Source organism: Pseudorca crassidens, chromosome 2, assembly GCF_039906515.1.
Source record: "Pseudorca crassidens isolate mPseCra1 chromosome 2, mPseCra1.hap1, whole genome shotgun sequence".
Lineage (NCBI taxonomy): Eukaryota > Metazoa > Chordata > Mammalia > Artiodactyla > Delphinidae > Pseudorca > Pseudorca crassidens.
Genome location: NC_090297.1, coordinates 34809267 through 34837180, shown reverse-complemented (window position 1 = coordinate 34837180; position 27914 = coordinate 34809267). Strand labels below are relative to the sequence as shown.

Here is a 27914-nt window from a genome sequence, read left to right as displayed (position 1 = left end):
CCAAGGCTCTGCCCACCCCTCCTCCCCACCCCCCGCACCCCAGCCGCGCCAGCCAATGGCTGGGGTCCTATAAACGAGAACGTCCCAGCGCTCAGAGGTAACCCCAGCGAGCGTTCAGATCGTGGGCCGCAGGTCCCAGGAGCTAGCTCGCTAGGGAGCGGGAGGCCAAGCGACCAGAGTCGGAGTCAGAGTCGTAGTCGGAGTCTCGGGACCGGAGCCGGAGCCTGATCCGCAGAGTGCAGCCCGCCCGCCCGTCGCCGCCCGCGCACCCGGCGCTGCCAGAGCCTCCGGCGCAGCGCGGCCATGGAGCCCAGCAGCAAGGTGAGTCGCGCGCCCGCGGGCCCTCCCCACCTGGAACAAAGGCGCGGACCCCCGGTCACCCCTCCGCCGGCCTAGGCCTCCCCGGGCCTCCCCGGCGGCCCGGACGCTCTGTGAGCCCGTGGCCGGCGGCGCGCCTCTCAGAGCCATGCTCGGCGCGGGCCTGGAGCGCAGCGCCCTGCCGCTGCCGGGGACTTGGGCGGGGATGGAGTCGGGATCTGGCGGGCGCGTGGGCGCCGCGTGCGTTGTTGGCGCCCGCAGCGAGCAGCTGGCTTCCTTCCGGGGGCGCCGCGCCGTCCACGCGTCCCGGCAGGGCCGGGGGACCCAGGGCCCGGGCGCGGCACGTCGCTCACGATCTCCTCCTCAGCGGCCCTGCTCCGACTTCTCCCGGGGCGGGGGAGGGGGCCCGAGCGCGGCGCCCATTGGCTGAGCCGGCCGAGCCCCCGGCCGGGCCCCGGCCCGGGCGCTTGGAGGAGGAGGGACCCGCCCCCGCTCGGCCGGCTCGGAACAGATGCTCCCTTTTCCTGGGCGCCACACTGGGCGCGCGGCCTGGTGTTGGGCGTTTTCCGCGGCCTCGCGCAGTCCCCGCGCCGGTCCTCCGGGGTTCCAAGGCGGAGGGCACTCTCTTAAGGCCCGGGCTCCAACCCCAGGGTGCCTGGCTACAGGGTTGAGGCGAAAAACCTGACTTCCGAGGCCCTTCTTTCCGCGTAGTGCAGGCCCCAGAGCTTTTGCCAAGACCCGGGGAGATGTGCTCTGAGGTGGCACGTTTCCCTGCTCGGGCGGAGCTGGTGAGGGCCGGACGGAGAGAGTACCCCAGGGGCCGCCGCCGCGATCCCGGGGGGGCCGAGGGTCGGGAAGGGACCCCTGGCTGGAGTGGAGTGGGAGTAGCGCGCGCCAGGGAGCTGAGGGACGCAGGACTGAATAGATGAGGACTCTTCCTTCCCCCGGGAGCAAGCAACTGCCTAGATAAGATCTCTTTTTTTCATCTGTAAACGGGCTTGTCCTACGGGGGATCTTTGTGACTTTCCCAGAACGGTTCCTTTCCAACAAATATCTATTGGGCCCCACCTTGTGTGTTGTAGGGCATTGTTTCTTTCCTCCCTCCCTTCCTCCCCTTTCTATAGAATATTTTCAAGTGACTTTTTTCTTTGAAATTCGGCAGGGAAGGCACGAGGATGTCCGTTTTTCCACCTGGCATGGGGGGTTAGCACTGAACTCTGCACTGCCCTTCCTATGGGCTGTGGAGGTGTCCGGTGGAACTGAACAAGGTCTTGGCTGGGCGGAGAGGTGCGTGACAGTGACGCCAGGCTGTACCCTCAGCGGGAAAAGGTTCCTTTATGCCTGATGAATGCAAACAACTTGCTTCACCACCCCGCCCTGGCCTGAAGAGAGACCCTGAGCCCAGAACACATTTCCTGACAGTCATAGGTGAGCCATTATGCTGGGTTATAACAAAATAAAAATAAAATGAGAAGCTATTTTAGCTAGTGGTAAGAACGTTGCCACTGCAAAGCTTAAATATTTGCTGTGTTACCTCAGGGCTCTGGCAGGTCACTTAACTTCTCTGGGCCTCAGTTTCACTGTCTGTAAGAGAGGGAAAACTTTTTTCACTCCTGCAAGGGTAAGAAATGTCTGTTCAGCATGTGATGCAGGACCTGGGTGTTCATCTGTTGAGTGGAGAAGTGAATATTCTGAGAGGAGACAGAAAAGTGGAGGAGAAAGTCAACAGTCACTTGTAGTTCACTAGGCTCTGGGCTCAAATGCTTTTCAGTGTCACTGACCCTCCATATATAGCTCTGCTGGTTCAGGGGCCTAGAGCTCGGAGAAGGGAAGTAACTTACCTGAAGTCACACAGCTAGTAAGTGGCTGAATTGGATTTGAACCCAGGCCAATCAGAAAGGGCTTTCAGTCTACACTATCCCTTTTCACCATAGACTTTCTTGAATTTTGAGCTGAGGGGAGAGAGTTTGCCTAACTTCAGGGGTGCCCATGTGCCAGCCAGTTCTGTAGCAGGTAGGTGCTTTTCATGCAGTATCCTCCAAACTTTTGATTGCCGGCTCCATCAATAAATAATTTTGGAGCACCTCCTTCCCAGTGCTTTATCTGTATTTATAAATTCATGTATGTGCACTGTTATAATAATAGATTATATGCCTACATAAAGTAGAAATTTCAAAAGACAAATACAGATAACAGTTATAGTAAAAACATTTTATTTTTTATTTTTTTTTTTTGCTAAACTTTCTATGGATCATCCTGTATACATTCTAGAAAAAAGCCCTTCCCTTTGGAGCTGCTGATTCGATCAGCAAGCCCAGCCCTTTTGTGCAAAAGGTTAAACTGAGGCCTGGAGAAGTTATATCACTTGCCCAAGGTCTTAAAACCAGGTGTGTCTAGTTCTGAAGTTCCTTCGGCTATGTTCCTCCTCATCTCCGCAGTTGACTCAGCTGACTTTCCTGCTTTCTGTCGTGCTCCTCTGTGGCTCACTGTGCTGAGTTTAACTGAGTAGGAAGTAGGGAGGAGACAGGTTGAAGACCCTCCTGTCCCAGCCAGCGCTTTGCTCATGCTCCGTCCTGGGCAGCAGATGAGGGTGAGCCCTGCCCCCAGATGTCTCACCCAGCCCTTTGTGAAGAACTCCCAACTAGTCCCTCCTAGCACCCTAGTCATGCCCCAGGACTCTGCCACTCCGCCCTCCAGACAAAGGAGAAATGAGAAATCTGTGGGGTTCCTCAGCCCCTCAGTGGTACGGAAGAGCATAGGCTTTTGAAGTCCTGCATTTGTGGTTTTGAATTCCAGCTTAGCTCAGTTGCCACGTCTGCAGAATGATGTCATTTTTGTCATTAGAGTGTCTGTAAGAATTCAGAAATAAATGTGTCTATCTGTCCCCATGGATGCTCCATAAATATCCCTTGCTTCTCTGGATTCCGATGATGCACTGCACCTACCTGGGCCCCAGGTGACCTGCTACCTGGGTTGCAGCCTCTGTCCAGAAGTCTGGCATTTGGGCAACATGAGCTTTTGGGGAGTCCCAGGATGCCCGGGCTGTATCGCTTTGTTGGGTAAATCATTAAAGTTTCTGCTGGCTAGTTCTCCAGTAGGGGTTTTGTCAGGAAGCTGGTTTGCAGAGTAGCCCATGGGTGAGAGTGCCAGGCCCAGAGATGGGTCAACTGATGTGGCTACCCTGCCCCCCGCCCCCGTGAGGGTGATAACAAGTCATGATGACATCACAATCCAATGGAAAATGACTTTTCCAAGGTCACATACTAGCCTCCCACCACAAAACACCTGCTAGCCTTTCTAGGATGGCATAAGAGGATAAAAGAAAGTCCCCAGCAGGAAGGGACCTTCCAGTGCATGTCCCAACCCTGTTTGACAAATAGGGAACTGAGGCCAGAGAAGGAAAGAGGCTTAGCCAAGATAAGGCTGTCACAAAAAATTTGAGATGTTCTTCAGTATTGTTTTTAAAGAACATGTTTTTTTCTGCACACCCCTGTCCTATGTGCCACCTTCCACTCACCCCAAATGAGCAGGAGTTCCCCGACTCCCAGACTTTCCAGCCACTTTCTGGGTGCAGTCTAATAGTTGGATTAGATATAATTTGACAACTGAAAGCCTTCTGTGAATGGAAACAAAACACATCCTCATAAAACTATGACCTGGGGGAAGTGGCCTTCCTCAGAGCCTCGGTTTTCTTCCCTGTAAAATGGAGGCTCACTCCGCATGGTAGTTGTGGCGACTGCCCAGTGCCCTCAAGCAGGGTGGCGGCTATTTTCAGTGGAAGGACCCTCTGCACGTCCAGTTTGGGTGTACGGACATCGTCAACATCTCCATGATGATCCCCGTCCCATGCTGGGCCATTCCGGGACCAACCCTACCTGGCCTGGAGCTGGGTCAACCCCCAATCCCCCTGTAATCAGCTTGTGACTTCAAGGAGCTCAGCTTTACCCAGTGCCTCCTGGTCACAGGATGTCAGGGCCTAGAGCTCTGCTCCAGCTCCAAGGGTACAGGCATCCAGTTCTCTCCCCCTCCCACCCTAGCTGGCAGAGCTGGGGAGGCCTGGGACAAAGGGGAAGCATGCAGTGTTGGCTTGGGACCTGCAACCTCACCCCTCCCCCACCTCACTCCTGGGCGGAGCCGCTCAGTTTGGTAACCTGCGTCCCAGAATGGTAGAGGTTGAGAAGGCTCCTGGTTGGACCTATAGGCTCAGAGAGGCTGTGTCTAGGCCTGGTCACCAAAACAAACCTCCAGTTGTTACCGGCCTCTTCTGTGGGAGGCATGGAGTGGAGCCTAAGGCTCTGCCATCCAGCCTCCAGGCCAGGGAGGGAGTAGCTCAATAGCTAATGCATAAACATTGGGGTTTTGCAGTAACGGAGCAGGGCTCCCAGACCTTGAACTCGTGCAGAATGAGGGCAGTGTTCACCCTTTCTAAGACTTCAGCACCACCACCTTGCTGGCTTTTGCCTCCCCAGGGCCTTGGTACCCTGGAAGGGGAGAGAGCTGTCGCCAGACCCCAGCTTAATGAGCCTTTGGCTACTGAGGCCTCTGCTGGACAGGACATCTGCCCAGAGCGCCTAGCCCAGAGTTCACCCCCACTATTTTGGCACTGGGGAGTGAGGAGGAAAGGGCTCCACCAGAAACAGCTCTATTGGACCAGCCACAGCTCCTCTTGGAGCTAATTTCCTCAACTGTAACAGGGATAATACCTGCCTCTCTAGGTCAGGTTGCAGGGTTTTTTTTTTAATTACAGAAGTACTGTAATGGAGCCAACTATAGAGAAGCATGCAAAGGAGGAGAGTAAACATCTTCTCCCAGTTGTAATGGTTTGGTGTTTACCCTCACAGACCTCTTTTTGTGCATGTGTGTATGTGTGCCTATAAATGGAATTCAGTGTAATTGGATCACGCTTTCTACATAGTTCTGTGCAGCCCAGTGCAGCCCATCCTGTTCACCCACCAATACGTGCAGTGTTTCTCTCTGCACATATAAGGAAGTGCCATTATACAAGTTTATTATCTCCTCCTTCCGTACACAAAATGTACATTCTATACGTCGTTTAGTACTTTGCTTTTTTACCCGGCACTCTTTTCGTATCAAGTACATACAGATGTGTTGCATTCTTTCCAATAGCTGCATAATACTCCATCACAAAATGTCCCGCTGTGATTAAGAATTAAGTGATTGTCCTCGTCACTTTCTCTCTTCATACCACTCACCACCTGATGTATTTTAGGTGTTTTTTTCTCTATCCTTCCACCCTACCCGCCGCTGCCAGCCCCCAACTAAAATATCAAGTTCCATGAAGCAGGGATTCGGTTGAGTTTATTGCTGAATCCCCATTGACTAGAATAGCGTTGGGAACATGCACTCAGGTATTGTCCTTCCTTAGTAATATAATTTCTTATTCTTAGGAAGCCTCTCTTATGGAGAACAGGAGGTCTTAGGGGGAGAGGATTTTTCAAGGTCACACAAGTGGGGTACTTAAACTTGTCTGCTGAGAGTGTTGGGGACCTTTACATATTCCCATGGTCTTATCAAATTAATCTTATCATAGTCAAATTGGTGCCCACCTCTCCACTGAATGGGTACCTCTCTGGGGTGTCAGCTTCTCCAGATGCCCGGGTGCTGACTGACTCTCAGGGAGTCATTTGTTTGCATTTAACACCTTTTTGGAAGACGATTTGGTTTTGCCTGGAAGGCTTTGAAAAGCCCTGTGCAGCTCGTGTGTTGGGTTTGCACTTGGCAATTCAGAGCACCTGGAGCTTAAAGCAGAGATGGGCAAAGTTTTTCTGTGATGGGCTAAATTGTAAGTAAATACCATCGGCTCTGTGGGCCATACAGTCTGCTGTTGTAGCACAAAGGCAGCCATAAACAATATAGACTTCTGGTCCCCAAAGGAATGGGGGACAGTTTGGCTGTGTTCCAATCAAATGTTATTAATGGAAACTGAAATTTGATTTTTTTTTTTTTTTTTTTGCCGAGCCACACGGCTTGTGGGGTCTTAGTTCCCCAACCAGGGATTGAACCTGGGCCCACGGCAGTGAGAGCGCTGAGCCCTAACCACTGGACTGCCAGGGAACTCCCCTGAAATTTAAATTTAATACAATTTTCATGTATCACAATATATTAGCCGCCTTTTTTTTTTTTCCCCAGCCACTTAAAAATGTAAAACCCATTCTTAGCTGGCAGGCTGGATTTGGCCACGGACCATAGTTGACCAACCTGGTCTTAGAGCAAAATCTACCCAAGCGACCGAGAGGTTTCTGAGCTTGGGCCTGGGCTGTCCTGGCTCAAACTGGGCAAGGCCCAGCGAGTTGCTGGAATGGAATTTGACCTACATAGGAAGGAAGGAGCAGATAGAAACCTTGCTTCCTTTGGGGACCAGTACCCGGAAGCAGGGGAGGACGTGAGCAGGAAGGGTTTGGCAGCAGAGACCCCTCAGTTTGAAGCTTCCAGCAGCCGAAGGCCTCCTGATCATCCGCCTTTTCCTCTCTGAGTCTCCCATTTTCTCATCCGTGAAGTGGGAGCCATCTCTCCCCCAGAGCCTGGTGATGGTGGTTAAATCAGGATGTGGATGCAGCCCCTGGCACGTTGCCTACGGCCTGCCCGGTGCTGCTGGTGCTGATAAAAGCGGCAGCTCCCTCTCCTCTCTGCTTTTAAAGACTGATGAGCACCTTCTGCCTCCAGGGCCACTGCGGGGTGCAGGGGAGGCTCAGCCATGCAGAAGTCCTGACATCACTGGAGGACTTGAAGAAGATGGCTGGGAGGAGTAAATGCCTGAGGTCACCTGAAGGTCAGGCTTCACATGGTTATTACTCTTCTTCTTGAAAAGACCTGACAGGCTGGAAGAGTTCAGAGGGTAAAATGCCTTGTCCAGGAATCCAAAGAACTCAAGTCCCAGAATTAGCTTTTGTTTGCCGAGTATCCTGGGCCCCTACCCTCTGACCTTAGGCTCCCCATCAATCGCATGAGGGTATTACAGCAATTCTGCAGTTCCTTGCGCTTCTTTTTTCATCTCCCAGAATTTTGTTCAAATGAAATCTTAGAAAATTAAAGTAAAAAATAAAAAAATAAAAAGGGAGCTGTCACAGATCCCATAAACCCCTGCTCCACCCTGCTTAGAACTGGGGACCACGCAGTTACAAGGTCCTTGTCCCATGCTCCAGTGCACCCAGGGCTACTCAGGATCTGTGGGAGGAGGAAAGGATGTGAGTGACATCTGGCTCATCCCGGCTCCACGACCCTCCTCCCGGACCCTCCTCCCATTGGGAGTAACCTACCTCTGAATGGCGTGGCCACATGCCCTCCCTCCGCCAGTACTGACTGGTAGAGCCCGGAGCTGGAGTACATGCCAGGGAAAGGCCCGGCCCACGGACGCAAATCGAAAGGCCACGCACGGTGCTTGGCAAGTTACATGACCTGGCTAGGCCACCCGGCATCCCCGTGTGTGGGAGGAGAGGTTCTGAAGCCAACATTTCATCAGTGGCTTCCTGGGAGGAGGAGAGCTCTAAGTGGGCCTCAAGACCCCCAGAATTGGGATGGGGTGGTGAGGAGTGAGGGCATGAGAGCCTCCTCGTGCAGGACACCGAGCCCAAGCGCTTGCTGAACTGAGAGGCCTGGGGCACCCCTAGGAGAATCAGGATTTGAACTCGGGTCAGAGGTCTTTCCTCCACAGCCCTGTGGGTTGGGGTGGGGGCCTGGAGAGTTACTTTTAGGCTGTTTCCAGCTCTCAGAGCTGATGTTCCAGTACTCATCAGGGGTTTGCTACATGGCCGAGTTCAAATCTGTTAGGATGAACACTGTTCTCAGAGAACAGATACATGCAGAGCCAGTTTTGCCCAAAAAGTTAATTTCAGAAGTGACAGGTTTGCTTTGTATAAATATTCAGCGCTGCGCCCTACTCTGGGCACCCTAGGTACCATTCTTAAGGAGTTCCCAGTGTGGTGGGTGGACAGCAGATGGGTATTCCCAACTGCTTGGAGCAGAAGCTGGAGACTGTAGAGCACACAGCAAGGGCAAAGGCCTGGAACAGCACGGGATGTTCTAGGAGGTAGCCCCATCCCCAGGGGTGGTGATGGGCGGCCGTGGTCCCAGATTCTAGACTCTCCCTTGCTCCTCCACCCCTATAAAAGGCTTCCACAAGAAAGCTGTGAGCTGTGGGGCTTGTACCCCTTCTTTAAGGCATCACCAACGAGTCCATCAGCTTGGCACGTAAATATATACATGTTGAATGAATGGACTTACCGCCTTTCAGTTCCAGCCACGGGACTGGTGGAGGCAGATGGTACCATGGGGACTTCCCATCCCTCCTTGATTCAGCGAACACCTGTCGAGTGAACCCTGCCGGCTCCATGATGCAGAGCTTGACAGCAAGCTTTAAGGGAAGGCACTCTTATCCCCATTTCTTATGTGAAGAAACTGAGACCCAGAGTCAGGGCTACCACATATCTCAACTCCAAGGTGAGGGAAGCAGCTCGATGCCTTTCAGCCTGGGTCTTCAGATTCCAAGTCCTGTCGTGAGCACGCTGGGTGCGGTGGGGGCGAGAGGTGGTGGGTGCCTCTTGCCTACCCAGGAGCGGGGGCCATGCTTCTCCCCTGGATCTAGCATCCAGCCACACTGAGCACCCCGTTAGATCCGGCCTTGCAGGGCCCCCCTTCTTCCCCCTGCACGTACTGTTCTGTCTACCTGGAATGCAGTCTTGCCACCGCTTCTCCACTTGGCAGACTCCCTGCATGTCCTTCACGGCCCAACTCCAGTGTCACCTCCCAGGAACCCACCTTTGATTGACTGTCCCAGGCAAAATTACAAGTCTGTCCCTGCAGGGCTCCCGCAGTGCACCAACTGAAGCTCGGACCACACTAGCCTCCCCTTCCCAGTGGACCTGATGCCTCTTCCTTGATGTCAGGACCAGGGCCCAGGGCGCGAGTCACTGAGCCTTTTAGTAGTTCCTGACGCAGCAGCCTGCCTGGGTGGATGTGGATGTAACCCAGCCGGTGGGTGGGCAGGTTTTCTAAAGCAGAGTTTGACCTTGACCTGCCAAGTGGCAAAGTCCAGCAGAGGGCTTTGTCCTTGGCTCCCAGCAGCCCCCGCTCTCAGAGGCACAGCTGCTCAGCAGGGCCCCAAGACTGACTTCAGAGGCCCAGAGACCCCTGGCACAGCAGAGCCAGACTGGAGACAGGGCTGTAGTAACAGTACTGCCCCCAGCAGAGCCCCTTCTGTGACGGCATTCATGCAAGGGCACGATTTTTACCAGAGCCGCATATCATCTGTATCATTTTTCACTTCTATTTTTATTTAAATTGCTGTGTTCTAAATAATATGAAACCACAGGGCTTGTAAAAAATATTTTGAATAGGTGGTACATTCATGTGGTTCAAAATTCAAAAACGTACAAAGGGATATAAAATGAAAATTCTCCCTTCTACCCTGCCTCTGCCACCCAGATCCCCAAGGTACACTGTTAGCTTTCTTGTGCGTTCTTTTAAGGAAGTAGATGTGTATATTCTCCCCCATCCTAGCCTTTTTTTTTTTTTCCTCCCACACAAAAGGTAGCATACAACACGCTGTTCTGAAGCTTTGCTTTTTACTTAATATAACTTGGGGAGTATGCCAAATCAGTACCTAAAGAGCTTTCTTTGTTAAGTACTCCATTATATAGCTATGCTACATTTTTTCAAATCCTAGGTTTGCATTGCTAGTTTTCTATTTATTCGAGTGTGTACTAGAATAATATATACCTTGTATACCATTAGTATCAGACGATGGCCAACCTCAAGGCCAACCCTGAGCCGTGACACCTGTGACTCACCAGGCAGAAAGCCCCCACGTGGGGGTTCAACAGCCGCTGTCGTGCCGTCCTTGTGACCTCCTCTTACTTAATCCCAGTGGTCACCCGAGGAGTTGGGCTTGGCCGGGGCCCACCAGAGGAGGCCTGTCAGGTGCTCACCACCCACTCGGAACCAACAGCCTTGGGTCTGAAGGCTCCCTAAGGAGTTGGGAGGGAGGCTCTGAGGGGTGCTGGGCAGGGTGGGCTGTGACAGACAGGATTTACAGGGAGTGCAGCCCGCTGGGAGGAAAGGCCCAGAGTCTAGGATGAATGTCCAGAGTCTGGCCAGGAAGGAGCCCGTGGGAAGGAAGGATCCAGCTCTCCCTTGACAAGGAATGGGCTCTGAACTCCTGCTGGCTGAAACCTTACTCTCAGCCTCTGACGTGAGAACCTTAGCTTTCACAATCGATGGCCTGACGGCTTCTAGAGAATGAAAAGAACATACTAGGAATGTGTCTGATTAACAGCTAAGCCCAGCGCTATCTGTGAGGATCTCGAAGTCAGGGCTGCTTCTGGGTTCTGGGGGGAGGGGGGGAGACCAAGGCCATCGCCAAGCTGAGGCTCTCCCCTCCACAGGTAGGTGCGGCTCAGGATCTGTGCCTCCACCCCTCCCCTCCAGTGCCCAGCCCTGTGTGGTGCACCTGGTGAATGCCCGCCCATCATTTCTTTGGCATCCCTCCCCCCGGGCCCCGTTCTTTCGGTCAGTTAAGGGCCTGCCTTAACTGTCATACATCTTGGCGTCTTCATTTTAAAAGAAAACAAAAGTCCTCTCCCTAGCAAGGCACCTTGCTCTCCCCGGGCCCTCCTGCCTGCTGGCCTCCTCCCTCCCTGCTGCCTCCGGCCCTTGGCTTCCAGGTGACAGAACCCACTGCCTTTTTTCTCCCCCAGCCCTCTGCCCATTGGAAACACCTCGACCCAGCACTCTTACTCACCTTGTGTCGTGTACTTTTCCAAAGCACATTCCTGGCTGGTATGTCATCTGTGTCCTAACAACCCTGGGAAGCTCGTGGTCTGGGGATGGTTGCCCCGAGCTTCAGCCTGGCTCTCTGCAGACCCCTGAGTAAGCTGGAACTTGTCTCTGCCTCAGTATCTACCCTGTGAATGGAGGCGAGGGTTTGCAGACAAGCAACCAGACGGGCCGGGAGGAGTGGGGAAGGGGACTCACCTGCTGGAATTCGCAGAGCAAGGAGGCAGGTGGGCTGGAATTAGAAGCCGGCATCTTGGGCTCCAAATCCAGGGCACTTCGCCCATCCATGCCGCTCCTCCCACGTAACTGGGCCCCCCTTGCCTTGGTTCCTGGGCCTCCCAGCCAGAGAGGCTGGAGCCACCTCAAGCCCAGGCATGGCTTCAACAGGGGAATGAGACCCCGGAGAAGGCCAAGCCCTGGCTACAGAGAGGGGGAAGACCCTAATTACCCTCTCTCCCCAGGAATGAGTCTGGCCAGCCCGGTGTCTAGAAGTTGGCAGGGCTGGTTTGGGCACCTGAGGTCAGGAAGTGGCCAGGTTTCTTCAGAGAAGGGCTGGTGTGGTGCCAGGAGTCAGGCAAGCTTTCTGAACAAGGAAACCTGCCAGCCCAGGCCCTGCCCTCTAGTCACCTGGGCCTGGCGTGCCTCCAACAGTGTGGGCTTTTCTCTCTGCAGAAGCTGACGGGCCGCCTCATGCTGGCCGTGGGAGGGGCAGTGCTCGGCTCCCTGCAGTTTGGCTACAACACTGGAGTCATCAATGCCCCCCAGAAGGTGAGTGCTGTGCTGTCCTAGGCTTCTCGAGACCAGAGGGCTCTGCTGTGCACCCCTGCCCCCATCACACACACACACACACACACACACACACACACACACGTGCTCACCCTGCCTCTTGGACATTGGAGTCATTTACATCAACTCACCATCTGCCTTACCAGCCAATATTCTGGCCCTGAATGGGTTAGAGACTCTTAGCTTTGGCCTTGGAACCTTGGGGCCCACAGAACCACGGGGTCTTTATAGGTTACCTTTTTTTTTTTTTGTGGTACGCGGGCCTCTCACTGTTGTGGCCTCTCCCGTTGCGGAGCACAGGCTCTGGACGCGCAGGCTCAGCGGCCATGGCTCACGGGCCCAGCCGCTCCACGGCATGTGGGATCTTCCCGGACCGGGGCACGAACCCATGTCCCCTGCATTGGAAGGTGGACTCTCAACCACTGCACCACCAGGGAAGCCCTTTATAGGTCATCTTGATCAACCTCCCACCCGACACAGAAATTTGTACAAATTGAAGCCGTGTTCGGTGTAGTGATGCTGCATTCGTGCGGCCCTCTGGGGCTACAGAGGGCTTCTGTGGTGCTTTTCTCACCTGATCACACCGAGCCCTAAGGCAGGCAGGCAGCCGTGCCCACTCCTACCCTGCAGGTGTGGGGAATGGCCAGAACCTGCCCAGCATGACCAGCTAGTCAGGGATGGAACTGGTATACGACACCAGTCTGCCTTGGCGCCCTCCCTGCCAGGTGGTCCCCAAGCCCGTGCTCTCACCCATCCACATGCAGCACACTCCCTTGTAAGGGAGCCCATTCTAGGCTGAAACTGCCTATCTCCCTGGAGGCCCTGGGCCAGGCAAAGCAAAAATGGCGTCTTGCCCTAGGGAACTGGAGGGGTGCAAGTGTGCGCTTATTCCCTTCTCCCCACAGCACAACCCAGATCTGTCCTCACGTGCTCACCAGTGTCGGGACTGGGGGGTGCCCCGGTGAGGGCCTCCAGCGTAGCCAACCCACCGCTCTGGGGAGGAGAGCGGAGGATGGGGGCAGGAAAGGAGACTGTAACGAGCCCCTCCTCTGCGCCAGGCCTGTTGTGTACATTCATAAGGTCGGGCGGTGATTTCCATTTTATACACCCGAAAACCAAGGCCCAGGGCAGGTCAAATGACCAATGGGCTCAAGGTCACATAGCTAGGGGATGGTGGAGTCAGAAGCCAAACTCTGTTGTTTACACAACCTCAGGCTGTCTTCCGGACCAGCCACCTGGTCAGTTTAAAAGTCTCTACCTTCCCGGGCAGGACAAGATGAGAGTGGATTGTCCTGTCAAGGCCACATTCATGGTCCAGACGGGTGAGGCCAGGAAGTGAATGTGGCTGCTTCCCGAGGATTGGGGCCTGTTTGGGGGAGCTGGGCCTCCTCCAAATAGGCGGAGGGTGGCCGTGGGGGCCACACCCGATGCTGGGGAGCAGGTCACCAGAGCGGCCAGGCCTGCTGAGTCATGCTCAGCTGCAGCGGACGTGATGGGGCTTTTCCAAGCTTGTGGGAAATGGCGACCGTGGGCCCATGCTTGAAGCAGTTCCAAGCCCTGCTTCTGCTAAGTGCTCTGAGCAGATCTTGCCAAGGTGTGTGCCTCGGAGCTGGCTTCCTTTGGGAATCCTTACAGATGCAAAGTGTGTACAGTCTTAGAGACAGGGGACAGACAGTGTCCCCTGACACTTACAGAATCTGACCTCATTGGTCTGGGATGCTGTCTGGGCATCAAAGTTTTCAAGCTCCCCAGTTGATTCTAATGTGCAGCAAAAGATGAGGAGCACTGGATTAAGTGATCACAGGGGTGGTCACGTGACTGTGATCACATAGTGAGTTACGCATGGTGACAGAACTAGGACTCTAAGAACAGGATAGAGGTGTTTTCCGGAAACAGAACAGGGTTGTGGTAAGCAGGGGCCCACAGGTGGGGATAAAATGCCCAGAGGAAAGAAAGTCTGTGCGTCACTAGGGTAAATGGGAGGAGGGAGAAGGATGGGAGGGCGACGAGGTAAGCCAGAAGCTGCCCACAAGGGGCTCTTGTGGTCGGTAGTTTCATCTGCAGAATCTTCAGCCACTGGCAGGGCGTGGCACAGCAAGAATGGGCAGGTGGGCACCAATGTGTAGGCCGAGCTGGGGAGTGTGGACTTCAGAACTCCACTAAAGAGGACGGATAGGATCAGATTTGCATTTTAGGGAAATGATTCAGGCGTCTGGTGCAGTGGGATGGGTCTCAGAATGTGAAACTAGAGACAGGGAAATAGTGAGAAGGCTGCTGTTGTAATAGGGGTAGAAAAAGCAACACTGAATAGGAAGAATGGGCAGGAGCTGATCATCGATTCAGCCTGAGGATGAGAGAGTGGGGTTTAAAACTGGCTTCTAGATTTCTGGTTCGGGCGATGTGGGTCTGGAGGCAGAGCAGGGAGGTGCCGTGGGATATGCAGGAACTGAGGTTTGGTGACACGGCGGGACAAGCACTTGGACACGGGGGTCTGTTTCTTTGGAGGGTAGTCAGTGGGAGAAGACCGATAGGTTGGTCACCGGTATCCATAGTGATAGAGAAGGATCTCCCAGAGGGACTGCAGAGTAAAAAGAGAAGTAAGGGTCAAGCCCTGGAGAGCACACCCACTGACAGAAGATCCTGGGAAGGAGGAGGAGAGCTGGCACCTCTACGCCAGGAGACAAGACCCTTCTGAGCCAGAGGAAGAATGGAAGCGCCTGAGGATGAGCGTCCATGGCCATGTCCTTCGTCCCTAGAGCAGTGCCCGTCCATAGGAACAGGCACTCAGATGTGGACGGAGTGAAGGGATGCTATCTGGTGCTCCGGAGGCTGACCTGGGCAGATCAGCTCCATATTGCCAAAGGCAAAAGACCCTCCGGTGACCCTGCTGTGGCAAAGGCTGTCCAAGTGGAGTCCTGTGGGTAGAGACCTCCCTGCAGTGGGTTGAACAGGGAGAAGGGAGATGGGGGAGAGCAGAGACAGCCCTTCCAAGGGACTCGGTAGAGAAGGAAGAAAGAAGGGTGGTCACCAGAGGGGTTGTCTGGCTAAGGTTTTTTTTAATACGAAGACTTCAGTTTTAAACAGCTTGTAAGGAATCAGCAGAGGAGGAGAGGGTGAAGATAAGGGGGGGGGGGTGGTCCTTCAGGAGGCCGGTGGTGGTGGAGCAGAGGCAAAGGGGTCGCATTTGGCCGGAAGGGACTAAGACACTTCCAAGGGTGCAGTTGTGGACAAACCCAGAGTGATGTTCTCTAATTCTTGGGACTTCCCATCTAATCAGAAACAGGCGAAAGGTGAGAATTACAGTGGAAGATGGGCGGGACAGCGGGCAGGGGATCCGGGCAGCACAGACGGCCCAGCGGTAAACATTTATAGGAGCATTTGCGGGCACCTGTCCAAAGGTCACTTGGGCAGCCGGCCTCTGAGGACTGAGGTGAGAGACCTGCGTGGCGTTTCCGGGAGCGTGTGCTCAGGCACTCCTCCGCCTGTTTACTCTTGTACTTTACAGACACTTCTCATAAGCCTGGCCGTAGTTTTCCCAACCCGGAGCAAACAGGATAAACTTAACACGTGAAGAGGGGAGAGGACAACACTAGAGGAAGAGATGAAAGCGGGGCTCAGAGCCGACAGCCATGCCTCGGGAGGCACCATAGCCATTGTCCTGGGAGGGCCCAGTGATTGTGCCAACACCGTCACTCAACGTGGACTATGCCAGGCACTGCCCTAGATGGGGGGAGGGATAGAGCCGAGAACACCGCAGGCTCACCCTGGCCCTCAGGAAGCTGCCTGACACATGGTCAGAGCTGGGCCCTGTCCCTGCCCTCCAGACATTCAACCATCCAGAGTGCAGAGGCGGGGTGGGGAGGGGAGACCCCTTGGGAAGAGCCGCAGTATTATTAACGGAGGGCTTCTCGGTGCTATGGGAACGAAGAGAAAGGAATGACTAATGCTGGGGGTAGGGCTGATGGCAGAGACAGAAGGGGCCTCACGAAGGAGTTAGCAGCTGTGCTAGACCTTGAGGGCAAATCGGCCCCAGAGGGAAGGAGGGGCGGGTATCCCAGGCAATAGGAACGGCTTGTGCAGAGATGCGGTGGCATGAAGTGTTCCACTGATGGGGAATTGCTAACGGCCCGCGCTGACCAGGCCGACCCCCCTTGTCTGTCTAGAGGCACTTCCCTTAGGAAACTGCACTGCGCTGGCCAGGTTGGCCTACTTGCCAATGGAGACTTTGTCCCACTAGAGGTGAGGGTGCCAGTACTGCTGTTAATTACCGGAAGCTTGGTCTCCTCCATAAAACAGGCCCCAAAGGGCTTCCTCTTGGAAGTGGTTAATTAATCATAACATCATCTTAAATGTTTACAAAGCACCTCCTAATAAGTTGCCTCCTCACAGCAGCCCCACAAGGTGGGTGGGGCCGGGCTTATCTTCCCCTCATAAAGGAGGCACCGAGGCTGGGAGAGGTCACCTGGAGAGTGAGAGGCTGAGTTACAGATGGACGCCAGGCCTCACGCCTGATGACGACATCCCTGCCAGGCCTCCGGCCTCTGCAGGGTAAGAGGGGAGCCCAGTCACACAGAGAGCAGATAAATGAGCAAGGGCGTCCTGACCATCATACTGAGTGGAGAGAACTACCTCTCCCCTCCCCAAACGGCTGAGCTGCCAACAGAGGTGACTAAAGGCCATTGAGGAACCATGAGTTCCCGGCCAAGGGACAGTGTCAGGCATGTCTGAGGCATCCTCAGAAACCAGACCGCTTGGGCTGGAAGGGGCCTGACAGTCCGCAGGCTCAACGTTCCTTGTTTGCCAAAGGAAGAACTTGGTCTAGAGAGCAGGCGAGGTCTGCCCAGGACGACCTGCTTGGTGAGTGAAAGTACTGGAGGCAAGATGGGCTTCCCAGCCCAGGCTCCAGGCAGCCTCTCCTTACCTCTGCCTAGATCCAGAGGGCTCTGGGCCCCCTCTCCCCTTCGCCCATCTCCGCTCATATGGACTCTCACAGCTTACAGCTCACTTGTCACGTGCCAGGCATTGTTCCAAATGCATTAGAAACAATAATTCAATTGTTCCATATAATATAACCCCATTAGGGAGACACCATAATCCCTGTTTTATAAAAAACTAGGGCACAGAGATGTTAAGCAATTAAACCAAGGGCACACAGCTAGTAAGTGGCAGAGCTGGGATTTAAATCCAGGGAGTCTGGCTCCAGTCTACATCCTTGACCACCACAGAAGAAATGGCAGTTACACTTACAGGCACCGAAACACCCTTTTACATGCCAACAACTGCTACCCTGCTGCTCTCTCCTGCTCTTACTTCAAGCTGAGTCACGCACAGACGTCCCAGTTTCCCACGCACAGTTGCACAGCCTCTTACACCACGACACCCTGCCACAGCTCCCTCATCTCTTAAGCCTTTCCGGTTCATGGCCTTTTCATCAATTAGTGACAATGCTTTCTGCCTCCAGCCCTGTGCTGGGACCCAGATGAACCAGACTGTCCCCCTGTTGGAGTTTAGTCTAGAGGGAGCACACAGTGCCTCATAGTTAGCTGTCCGGGGCGGTGATGGAAACAAGGACAGGCTGGTGTAAGCGGACAAGGGGGAGGGAGAGGGTACCTGGCCCATAGAGGAGGGTTTTTCTCAACACCATAGACATTTGTGGCCAGATAGTTCTTTGGCATCACGGAGGCCGTCCCATGCACTGTAGGACGTTTAGCAGCATCCCTGGCCTCTACCCCTGCCAGTGTAACAACCAAAAATGTCTCCAGACGTTGGGGGGGGGAGCAAATTGCCCCTGTTTGGGAACCACTGCAGTAATGAAGAGGTTATGAAGGCTTTCCAGAGGAGGGATGGCGCGTTCTCTAGAAAGTGACCAACAGCTCACCAGGCAGAAGGCGAAGCAGCAGCAAAGCGAAGGTGCAGAGGTGTGGGGTGCCCGGGCAGCATGGGGGCGTTGCCATGTGGGGTGGGAAGAGACACTTCATCCTGAGGGTGGTGGGGAGACAAGAAAAGCTGTGAGCAGGGGAAATGAAGATCCTTCTGTTTGCAGGGGAGACCCCAAAGGCCAGGGACCAGTGAGGAGGTCAGAGCAAAGGCTTGGAGAGAAGCCCTATCAGGGCTCTTCCAGAAAAGCAGCCAGGGTGGTCCGATCATCTGCTCTGGGGTTGGGGCCCAGCTTCTAGCTCCATCTGGCTGCCTGGGCCTCTTCACCAGGCCCCAGGGAGAGGCCCTGAGGAACCCAGAAGTTATCTGTCCAGCCCCACCTGTAGCATCTGTCTCCGAACTCCCAGCTGACCCTGGGGCGTGGCTGAGTTGCTATGGAGACATACCACCTGGGGCGAGGGGTGGGGGCAGCCCCAGCTGTGGGGGAGGGGTAGGTAGGGAACTGGAAATAGGGGTCAAAGCCAGGCTGAGGGGCTGAACTGGACAAGCTGGCCCTTTCTTCCTCCCGACTGGACCTCGAAGCTTGGGCGGCTGTTTAACCCCTTCATCCCCACAGTATATCTAAGAGAAGAAAGGGTTGAGAGAGAGCTGATTCCCTCTCAGGATGATCTAGAACAGGGGGCCCCAAACCCCGGGCCAGGGACCAGTACGGGGGGCCTCACAGCAGGAGGTGAGCGGCGGGCGGGCCGGTCAGCCGCTCCCCACCGCTCGCGTTACTGCCTGAATCACTACTGCCTGAATCACGCCCACTGCCACCCCCGGTCCGTGGAAAAACCCTCTTCCATGAAACCGGCCCCTGGTGCCAAAAAGCTTGGGGCCCGCTGATCTAGGAGACCAGGCCTCTGCAGGGAATATGTGGAGAGCAGCCAGCAATTCCAAAACATATACCCCTTCTCTTGGCAGTGGTCTGGAATTCTAGAACACGGGTTGGCAGGGGGACCAAATCCAGCTAGCAGCCTGTTTTTGTATGGCCTATGAGCCAAGAATGGGTTTTACGTGTTTAAAAGGTTGGGGTGGCGGGGAGGGAGGGAAGGGAAGAAAAATAAGCAGTCATCAACAGACTCTAATATTTTCTATCTAGCCTTTTACATAAATTGTTTATATCAATCCCTGATCCAAACTTTGACTTGTATGCTCCCTGCTGACAGGGGACTCACTAACTGTAACATGGGTAATCTCACCCTCTGAAGCCTAGAAAGCTCTTCTTTCCCCTGAGCTGAAGTCTGTGCCCTGGGGCTCTGCAGACCTGCTGGGTCCCTCGGCCTGGGCAGCCAGCAAGTTCTGAAGATAGAGCTTTACTCCCCAGGGCAAGCCTCTAGTTCCTTCAGGTTCTTTCTTGTACTATAATTCCTAGGTTAATGCTTTGTCTTGCAGTAATTAAAAAATGGAAAACTCTGTCCTTAATGTTCCTCTCAAGGAGATGGCTTCTCTCCTTGAGAGAACAGTGACACAGGAACAGCTTACTCCATGTGCCAGGCAGTGGGCTCCGCCTCACACCCAGAGCCTCACTACAGACGCTGCCCTGACACAGAGGAAGTCAGAACTTCTGCTCTAGACAGAGAGATGTGTGGTCCTTCAGCCACAGTTACCCAGGCAGGGAAGGGAGGGGGGATGACAGACATGACACAAGCCTCTCCCCACCCTCACCCCCAGGAGAACTGCTGGGATGAGGAATAGCTCTTTACTGGAAACCATTCAGTCCAAGGGATGGCAGCTGCCCAGGGCCATCCTGCTTCTCCAGGCTGGCCCCTACAGTGTCGCCAAGTGAGCCTCTGCCCTAGGTTCAATGAGGGGATGCTTAGAGAAAGAGCTCTAATAGCCCCTCAGCTTCCAACAGCCTGATGCCATGGCTGACCGGGACCTGCCTTTTCTCCCCAGCACGCGGGCACTCACACCGACCCTTGGCAGGGAGAGGGGTTGGGAATGGGCTGGCAAGGGAACAGAGACAAACGGAGAGCTGAGCCTGGTCTGCTTGACGTCCAGGGCTCGACTGCCAAGTCAGGGAATAATGGTGGGAATCGGAATCTGGCTTCGGTGGATGGGAGGAATCAGGAGCAGAATCCAGGTGAGACCTAGGGCAGGTGCTGCGTGAGTAGAGAGGAGGACCGATAAGGAGGTAGGATTTTATGGACAGGACCTGGTGAGTGACTGCATGTGGGGCAGTGGCAGGATCAAGGGTAGCTCCCAGCCTTGTAACCAGAATGTGAGCAAAGAACATTCAGAAGAAGCACGTGTGAGGCCTCGCCTCAGACATGAGCCGGGGTTGAGGAGGCCGCCAGGAAGCTCGCTGCCGAGACCGGGCCTGTGGGATCTTGTTAAGGGTGCAGAGCAGTAAGGAGGCTCTTCTTCCATGACGGGCACCCAGCCACTGCTGGATGATGCTCAAGGCAGCGGCTGGGTGGAAGAGGTGACCCCAGAACTTCTCCCCACGCAGGGTTCTCCTGTTCTCCAGGGACCCACCGCCTTTCCTGGGCCAAGGGCCAGCTTCACCCCCCACACAGGGCATGGACCCGAGGGGAGAGGACAAACAGCCCACGCACCGCCCACAGGAAAGGAAAACCACACTTGGCTTCTTCCCACAAATCTCAAGCACCAGATCAAGAGGCAGGAACCCAGTGGGCAACCTCGGCTTGGCCAAGAAGTGCTGCTGGGGGGTGAAGAGGATGAGCCTGGGGCCAAGGTGGACGGTGCTGGCTGCTCACCGTGCCTCAACCCCATAAAGTGGTCTAAGCAGCAAGGGGCTCAGGAGCCATAAAGGAGCTAGCCATGGCCAGGGTTTGGCCCCTCTGACTTGTTACCACATGCAGGAGACTTAACTGGGGAGGCTCTGGTAACACCTCACTTAACACATGGTTCCTCAACATCTCCAGCCAGATCCCAAGGAGAGGGTTAAAGACCTCAGCCTCACACCCTTAAACCCATTTAGGTAGTAAGCACTTACTGCCTAAATACTACACGTATTGGCTCTGCGTACAATTCAGGCAAGTTCCATTAGCCGACTTGACAAATTTTAAAACGAGATGTGGAGAGCTCTGTGAGACAAGCATCTGAAACACAGGGGGCAGGGGGTGAGCCTGAGAACTACAGCATGCAAAAATTAAGTGTCATCTGGGGCAAACACCTCTCCTTGCCCCTGCAGAGAGCCCCAAGGACATCAGTGCCCTGGAGCCCTGCTTGTAAGTCTGGTTGCTCTGGGCGGCAGAGTGTGAGGGACAGGAGGGAGAAAGCTTTCCAGCCAGATGATGGGCCCTCCAAGGGGTGAGGGCCATCTATCTGGACAGTTCCCTTATCCAGGACAGCTTGCTCTCTGCAGAGCCTGATAAGTGGAGCATTACTGTTCCCAACCAGTCCTCCTCTGGGGTTGGTTTTGTCCCTTGAAGAACACAAGCACTCTGTGTTTGTTTTGTTGAAATCTGCCTTCTCTGCCCCTGGCAGAAGCAAGGGCTGCTAGGAGGGAAGCCTAAGGCCCTTTCATTGCTCCTCCATCCACTTGCTAGGCCCCCCTGCACCAGCTCTGGGACAGGCCCTGGGGTGAATCCACTGGGGTCCCTGCCCTCAGGGAGGACAGACTCTTGGGACCCTCTGAGCTGGGTCTCAAAAGGTTTCAGCGTGGTAAGGCAGGTGGGCCCTCCAGGAGGAGTAACCGTGGAACTGGGGGAAAGGGTGCATAGGGCAAAAGTAGAGATGCTGGGAGGTGGGACTGATAACCTGGCAGGAGCCTTGACTTTGAATTATGGGACGCAGGCTCTGTTAGCCTTTGTCAGTGGCCTGCACTGCCCCTGGGTCAGTACCGGAACGTGGTGGGGTCCCTCAGCTCAGTGGTGGTACCAAGCACCGTGTGAGCACTGCCAAGGGTGTTTCATTAACTTCCCGCAACACTATGGAAGTGGATATTGCTAATGTCATTCGAGATAAAATCATTTGCCTTCGGTCACACTGGAGATGAGTGGTAGAGCTGGGTCTGAACTTGGTTGCGTCCGGGTTCCTCACCCCTGAGCTGTCCAGCTTCCCTGGGACAGACAAGTAGATAACTCAGTGGGCACTCCTGGGACTGTGGGGCTTGGTTCCCCATTTGGCGGTTGCGGCTACCCACAGCCTCCTCTTCTGCTAGACCCCTGGAGCTTGGGAGGGTTATGGAGGGCCAAGAGCAGTGCCAGTGGAGATCGTACTGTATGAGAGGCTGCATATTGCCCGGTGCACACAAACTTGCAGTGGGGAGGGGTGCCAGATGGGTTGGGCTCGCGCGGAGTTGAGTTTGAGCTGCAAGTGGGGAGGGGAAGAGGGGCATGCAGGTTTGTGACTGGCGGAAGTCGGGAATGTTCAGATTATGTGAGCGCGAGTTCGTGTGTGTGATGGCGTGTGTACACAGGAGGCTGTTTCTGGGTACGGTGGGCCTGTGGCTGCGCGTGTTGCTGGGTGGGTCTGGCTTGTCCCGAGGCACTGGGCATGTATCTGCATCACCTGAGAGGAGGGGTGAGTGTGAGCAAGCAGAACCAGTGCTGCCCGCCTGCCACATTCCTGGGCCTGGGCCAGCCAGGCCCTCCCTTTGGTGGGGGCAGGGCTAGCAGGAGGCCTGTTCTAGGACAGGTGTCTCCAGTTCCTGGAACTGCTTCGTTGTCTGTAGCTTTCCCTGTACCGCCCAACTGGGCACCTGAGAGAGGGGACGAGGCCATGGGTCCTTCAGAGGGGAACTCCCAGGCCAGCCGGGGGTGGGTCTCACAAGCATTTGTGTGCAAGTTGCTCACACCAGGCCTGAGTGCAAAGTCAGCCTGCCCTTCCCTTCCTCGAAGGGCCTCTGTCCAGCTGTATTTCCTCCCCAGCAAGGGGGATTGGGGAGGGGCATGCGGGAAGAAGCACTCTCTCTCTGAGCCTCTCTCTGCTATGCCTGAACTTCCACCACTGTTCACTTGCCATCATCCCCAGAAAGTCCTGTTGAGCGCCTGAAACTACGGGGCACTGGAAACCACCCCTGGGGGAGGTGTGAGAGCCGGCGCCACTCTCCCTCGGTGGTGTGGGTGGCTGAGGCCCACAAAAGGGGTGGCACCCGGCGTAAGAAAGCAGCGAGTTTGGGGCTGGGCCTGGTGCTGGGCCCCTGGGCCGCCTCTAGTATCCCGTGATAAAATGGTACTCTTTGAGGTGGGGGAGTGCAAGGGAGAAGGATGACTGGGTCCTGGCCTCGCCCACCAGGCTGCTTCTGCTCCTGCAGGTGATTGAGGAGTTCTACAACCAGACATGGATCCACCGCTATGGGGAGCGCATCTTGCCCACCACACTGACCACACTCTGGTCCCTCTCTGTGGCCATCTTCTCCGTGGGGGGCATGATTGGCTCCTTCTCTGTGGGCCTTTTCGTTAACCGTTTTGGCCGGTGAGCAGAAGGGGTCCTGGCCCTGCCCAGGGAGTGGGAGGTGGGGGGCCTTCCCTGGCTGTCCTAGGGTCTACCTATGACCCAGCCCCTGGGGCCTCTGGGGGGTCCAGGGACCTGCCTGACCTGTGACCTCCTCCCCGTCCTGCCCCCCAGGCGGAATTCAATGCTGATGATGAACCTGCTGACCTTTGTGTCCGCTGTGCTCATGGGCTTCTCAAAACTGGCCAAGTCCTTTGAGATGCTGATCCTCGGCCGCTTCGTCATTGGTGTATACTGCGGCCTGACCACTGGCTTTGTGCCCATGTACGTGGGGGAGGTGTCCCCCACGGACCTTCGCGGGGCCCTGGGTACCCTGCACCAGCTGGGCATCGTCGTCGGCATCCTCATCGCCCAGGTAAGCCCCCACCCGTGGCTCCAGTGCCTCAGGTGTGTGTCCTGATTCAACTCCTCACCTGGCCTTCCACAGCCCTGCAAAGGGCAGCCTCGTAGACACATCCTAGGCGCAGGTCCCGAGAACACTGCTCACCATTCTCCCGGGGCCCCCCCGGTGGGAGAGCAAGTCCAGATGCCTGGACCCTTCTCATCCCAGCCCACTCAGCCTCGCGTCCTTTCTTCTCACTGTGGGGATCCAACCACAGGGCAGCCCACTGGTTCCTCAACATGCCGACCCTCTCACACCTCCACGCCTTGATGCTTGTATATATATATATATATATATATATATATATATATATATATATATATGCACTCCCCTCTCTCGAGGCTCTCCCTGCCCCATCCCTAAATCCTCCTGTGGCAAAGTAGCAGCCCCCATCCCCCTGCCAGACATGTCTGTAGCCCTGCCATCTTATCCCCCACTAATGCCGTGATGTAGGTCCTACTTCCCCCTTGTCACAGATGAGGAAACCGAGGTTCAGAGAAGTTAAGCCTCACGTTAGTGGCAGAACTAGACTGAGAACGAGAGCCCTCTCTCGAAAGCAGCAGCTGCCACAAAGCAGGCGAAGAAGGCCCCTGGGTGGATCGGGGCCGCGAGTGGGCCCAGGGCAAGGTGCTCACAGCTGCTGCTCTGGCCCTGCCGCCCCCAGGTGTTTGGCCTGGACTCCATCATGGGCAACCAGGACCTGTGGCCCCTGCTGCTGAGCGTCATCTTCATCCCAGCCCTGCTGCAGTGCATTCTGCTGCCCTTCTGCCCTGAGAGCCCCCGCTTCCTGCTCATCAACCGCAACGAGGAGAACCGGGCCAAGAGCGGTACGGCGGGCCCTGCCCCTCCCCGCCCCCGGCCCCGGCCTCCTCCCTGCTCTGAGCCACCCCCGCCTTCCCTCCGGCCCCCCCAGTGCTGAAGAAGCTGCGCGGGACCTCGGATGTGACTCGCGACCTGCAGGAGATGAAGGAGGAGAGCCGGCAGATGATGCGGGAGAAGAAGGTCACCATCCTGGAGCTGTTCCGCTCGACCGCCTACCGTCAGCCCATCCTCATTGCCGTGGTGCTGCAGCTGTCCCAGCAGCTGTCTGGCATCAATGCTGTGAGTGCCCTCACCCACCCTTTCCTGTGGCCCCAGCCAAACCCTGCAGTCAAGTGTGTGCTGTGGACAGGTCCCACACTTAAAACAACAGACGAGCCCCTGCCAGAGGAGCAGCTGTCCTTTAGAACCAGAACCCATGAGGGCACTGGTGCAGTGTCCCCTTCATTCTTTACTGACCGTGTGTCCTGACCCCACTGGGACAGAGGCCGGGGAAGAGCCACCGCACCTGGCTGAGCTCCGCGAATTCTGTGTCCCGTAGGTTTTCTATTACTCCACAAGCATCTTCGAGAAGGCGGGGGTGCAGCAGCCTGTGTATGCCACCATCGGCTCCGGCATCGTCAACACAGCCTTCACTGTCGTGTCGGTGAGTCTTTTGCATCGTTGCCCACAGCCAGTCGGCAGCTGGGGTCCAGTTTGGGGCCTCAGGGCCTCATGACCAAACAGCAGCCTTTACTGTGAGCCAGGCACGCATCACGGGCTCCCTAAGTGCTCTCTCATTTCATCTTGGACAACTCGTCAAGTTCATTACTCTATCAAACAGCTGATGACACTGGCGCTCAGAGAAGTGCAATGGCTGGCCCAAGGCCACAGCCAGAATGCTCAGCTGTCTGGCTCTCAGGGGCCAGCTCGCATTCCCTCAGATCCTGTGTAGTCCCCGAGCTGAGCCCCAGGGAGGAGGCATCCATCTCTGCAGTGCCACGTGGCTTTCCCAGCACTGGGGGCCACCCTCCCGGAGGAAGGGGTATGTTCAGAGGGGCACCAGGCAGGCTGCACTGACATCCTCTCTGCCCACAGCTGTTTGTGGTGGAACGAGCTGGCCGGCGGACGCTGCACCTCATAGGCCTGGCCGGTATGGCAGGCTGTGCGGTGCTCATGACCATCGCGCTGGCGCTGCTGGTGAGTTGCCTTGCTCGGGGGCCCAGGCGGCAGGTGGGGGGAGCTCACGTGGGCATCAGACCCCAAAGTGCCTGTCTCAGCCCCAGGCTGGTGAGCAGCACTGGAGGCCAGGTGTTGGCAGGGGGGGCTGCCCTCGCCCTGGTTCTGCACCCCTCACAATCCCGGGCGTGGGCCTGACCTTCTGCCTCTTAAGGCTGGCTCCTTCCATCCCGCTCCCATCCTGTCTTCAAATGGCTCCTCGCTGCTTGGTGCTTTCTCACCACCGCACCTCCAGCCCCAGACTTCAAGTTCTCTCTCCCCAGGAGCTACTTTGCCTGATACTAAATTTTTCAAAGTCTTCTCTGCATCTTCAATTCATCTTCAGAACAGCCCTAGAAAGTAATGCCCTCCTCACCACAGAGGCGTGGAAACATGCCTCATCTCACTCAGTCCTCACGACGCACAGGTGTAGTTCAGTCAATATTCCCATTTCTCAGGTGAGGAAGCCTCCCCCAGTGAGGTTAGTAACGTAGCAGATAAAGGACGAAGCCAGGAGTCAACCTCAGGTCTGCTGGCCCCAAGCCCGCGACTGTAATCTCTGTGATGATCCTGTCCCAGGCACTTCACACACAACGCTTGATTGTCCAACACCTGGGCAAGGAAAGCACCAGTACACTCATTTTACAGCCGAACCAAGGCTTAGAGTGCGGTGATGGCCGAGAGGCCTGGCAATACCGTAGGCAATGAGCAGCTGATCTGGGATCTGGAACGAAGCCCATAGAACTTTTCTACTGCAGCTTCCTCGAGAATGATTATACGTAAAACCACGTGCCTGCTCTGTGCCAGTCCCGAGTAGGGCACCTTATAAGCCTTCTGACACCCACCCCCAGGAATGTTCTTCCACATCCTCCTACTGTAAGCAGACTGCTCCACAGCCAGAGCCAGGGGACCCCAGGGACCTCTTCTTAGCGCCTTCCACACGCAACTACATGACCATTCTGGGAGGGCAGACCACACAGGACTTAAACTGTTTTGTTCAGATGAGGAATCCGAGACCCAACACAGGGTACCTAAGTCACACGGCAAATCCAGGATCAACCCTGGCCTCCTGCTTTCCAGCCTAGAGCTCTTAGGCCTGCCCTGGGCTGCCTTTGCAGTTTGTTTCTTCTGAGGATGCAGCACAGCCCAATCTAACTTTCCTCCCGTCTCTCGTCCTCAACAGGAGCGGCTGCCCTGGATGTCCTACCTGAGCATCGTGGCCATCTTTGGCTTCGTGGCCTTCTTCGAAGTGGGCCCCGGCCCCATCCCATGGTTCATTGTGGCTGAACTCTTCAGCCAGGGCCCTCGTCCAGCTGCCATTGCTGTCGCTGGCTTCTCCAACTGGACCTCAAATTTCATTGTGGGCATGTGCTTCCAGTATGTGGAGGTGAGAACTCCCAGAGTGCCCACACTCAGCATTTCTCTCCTGCATGCAGGACCCCATAGTACTGTGCAAAATGCTGTCCCTACCGTTCTTATGGGAATCATGCTGGGGCTCAGAAGCCCAAGTCACACAGGGTTCTTTCCTTATCTTTGAATTTTCTGTTCTGCTCTGCTGTGGGAAACTGCTCCTATCACATGCCAGCTGCCGCAGAGTCTAATACTAACATCCCAATGCTCCTGGGTTGTCGGTGGGTGTTCCCTTTTTCAGATCAAAGGCCCAGAGGTAAAGTGACTTAGCCACGGTCCTACGGCCCGATGTAGGGTCAGGTCTCCAACCGAGTGTTTCTGTGTATCTTTCAGCAACTGTGTGGTCCCTATGTCTTCATCATCTTCACCGTGCTCCTGGTTCTGTTCTTCATCTTCACCTACTTCAAAGTTCCCGAGACGAAAGGCAGGACCTTCGATGAGATTGCTTCCGGCTTCCGGCAGGGGGGAGCGAGCCAAAGTGACAAGACACCCGAGGAGCTGTTCCACCCCCTGGGAGCTGATTCACAAGTGTGAGGTGCCCCACACCACCAGCCCGGTCTGCTCCCAGCAGCCCAAGGATCTCTCGGAGCACAGGCAGCTGGATGAGACTTTCAAACTGACAAGATCTCAGCAGAGCTGGGCCTGGGGCTCTTTCCTTCAGCCAGTAGTGATGTCCAGAAGAATATTCAGGACTTTTAATGGCTCCAGGATTTTAACAAGACTGTTGCTCAGATCTATTCAGACAAGCAACAGGTTTTATAATTTTTTTATTACTGATTTTGTTATTATTTTTTTATCAGCCAGAGTCTCCTTTATCCACATCCCTGGCTTCACCCTGAATGGCTCAGTGCCTGAGGGTGGGGACCAA

The 27914-nt window shown here is 55.4% G+C and overlaps 2 protein-coding genes across 13 annotated transcripts in view; one reads left to right on the top strand and one right to left on the bottom strand.

Moving 5' to 3' along the window:
* The first annotated feature begins 36 nt into the window (after window positions 1-36).
* Window positions 37-27819, top strand: SLC2A1 (solute carrier family 2 member 1). 3 transcript variants are annotated; one of them, XM_067725773.1, is made up of 10 exons: window positions 37-321; window positions 11782-11877; window positions 23039-23199; window positions 23353-23593; window positions 24285-24447; window positions 24534-24721; window positions 24981-25085; window positions 25517-25618; window positions 26820-27023; window positions 27380-27819. In XM_067725773.1, exons 1-10 carry the CDS (start codon window positions 304-306, stop codon window positions 27578-27580), a joined length of 1479 nt encoding a protein of 492 aa, XP_067581874.1. In that variant the 5' UTR covers window positions 37-303; the 3' UTR covers window positions 27581-27819. The 3 variants fall into 3 exon arrangements, with proteins under 3 accessions (XP_067581874.1, XP_067581875.1, XP_067581876.1); XM_067725774.1 differs by lacking the exon at window positions 23039-23199; XM_067725775.1 differs by lacking the exons at window positions 37-321; window positions 11782-11877 and adding an exon at window positions 18883-20512 and having other exon boundaries at window positions 27380-27721.
* The window catches only part of ZNF691 (zinc finger protein 691), an 82865-nt gene continuing 57477 nt past the window's right edge, over window positions 2527-27914 (bottom strand). For 4 of the 10 annotated variants that reach the window (XR_010940775.1, XR_010940774.1, XR_010940773.1 and 1 more), the window contains one exon: window positions 2527-7356. The gene's annotated coding sequence lies outside the window, so the exon portion shown is untranslated. Of the gene's footprint in view, window positions 7357-11074; window positions 12291-27914 lie in introns of all 10 variants that reach the window. The other 6 variants (XR_010940779.1, XR_010940778.1, XR_010940784.1 and 3 more) reach the window with 3 other exon arrangements.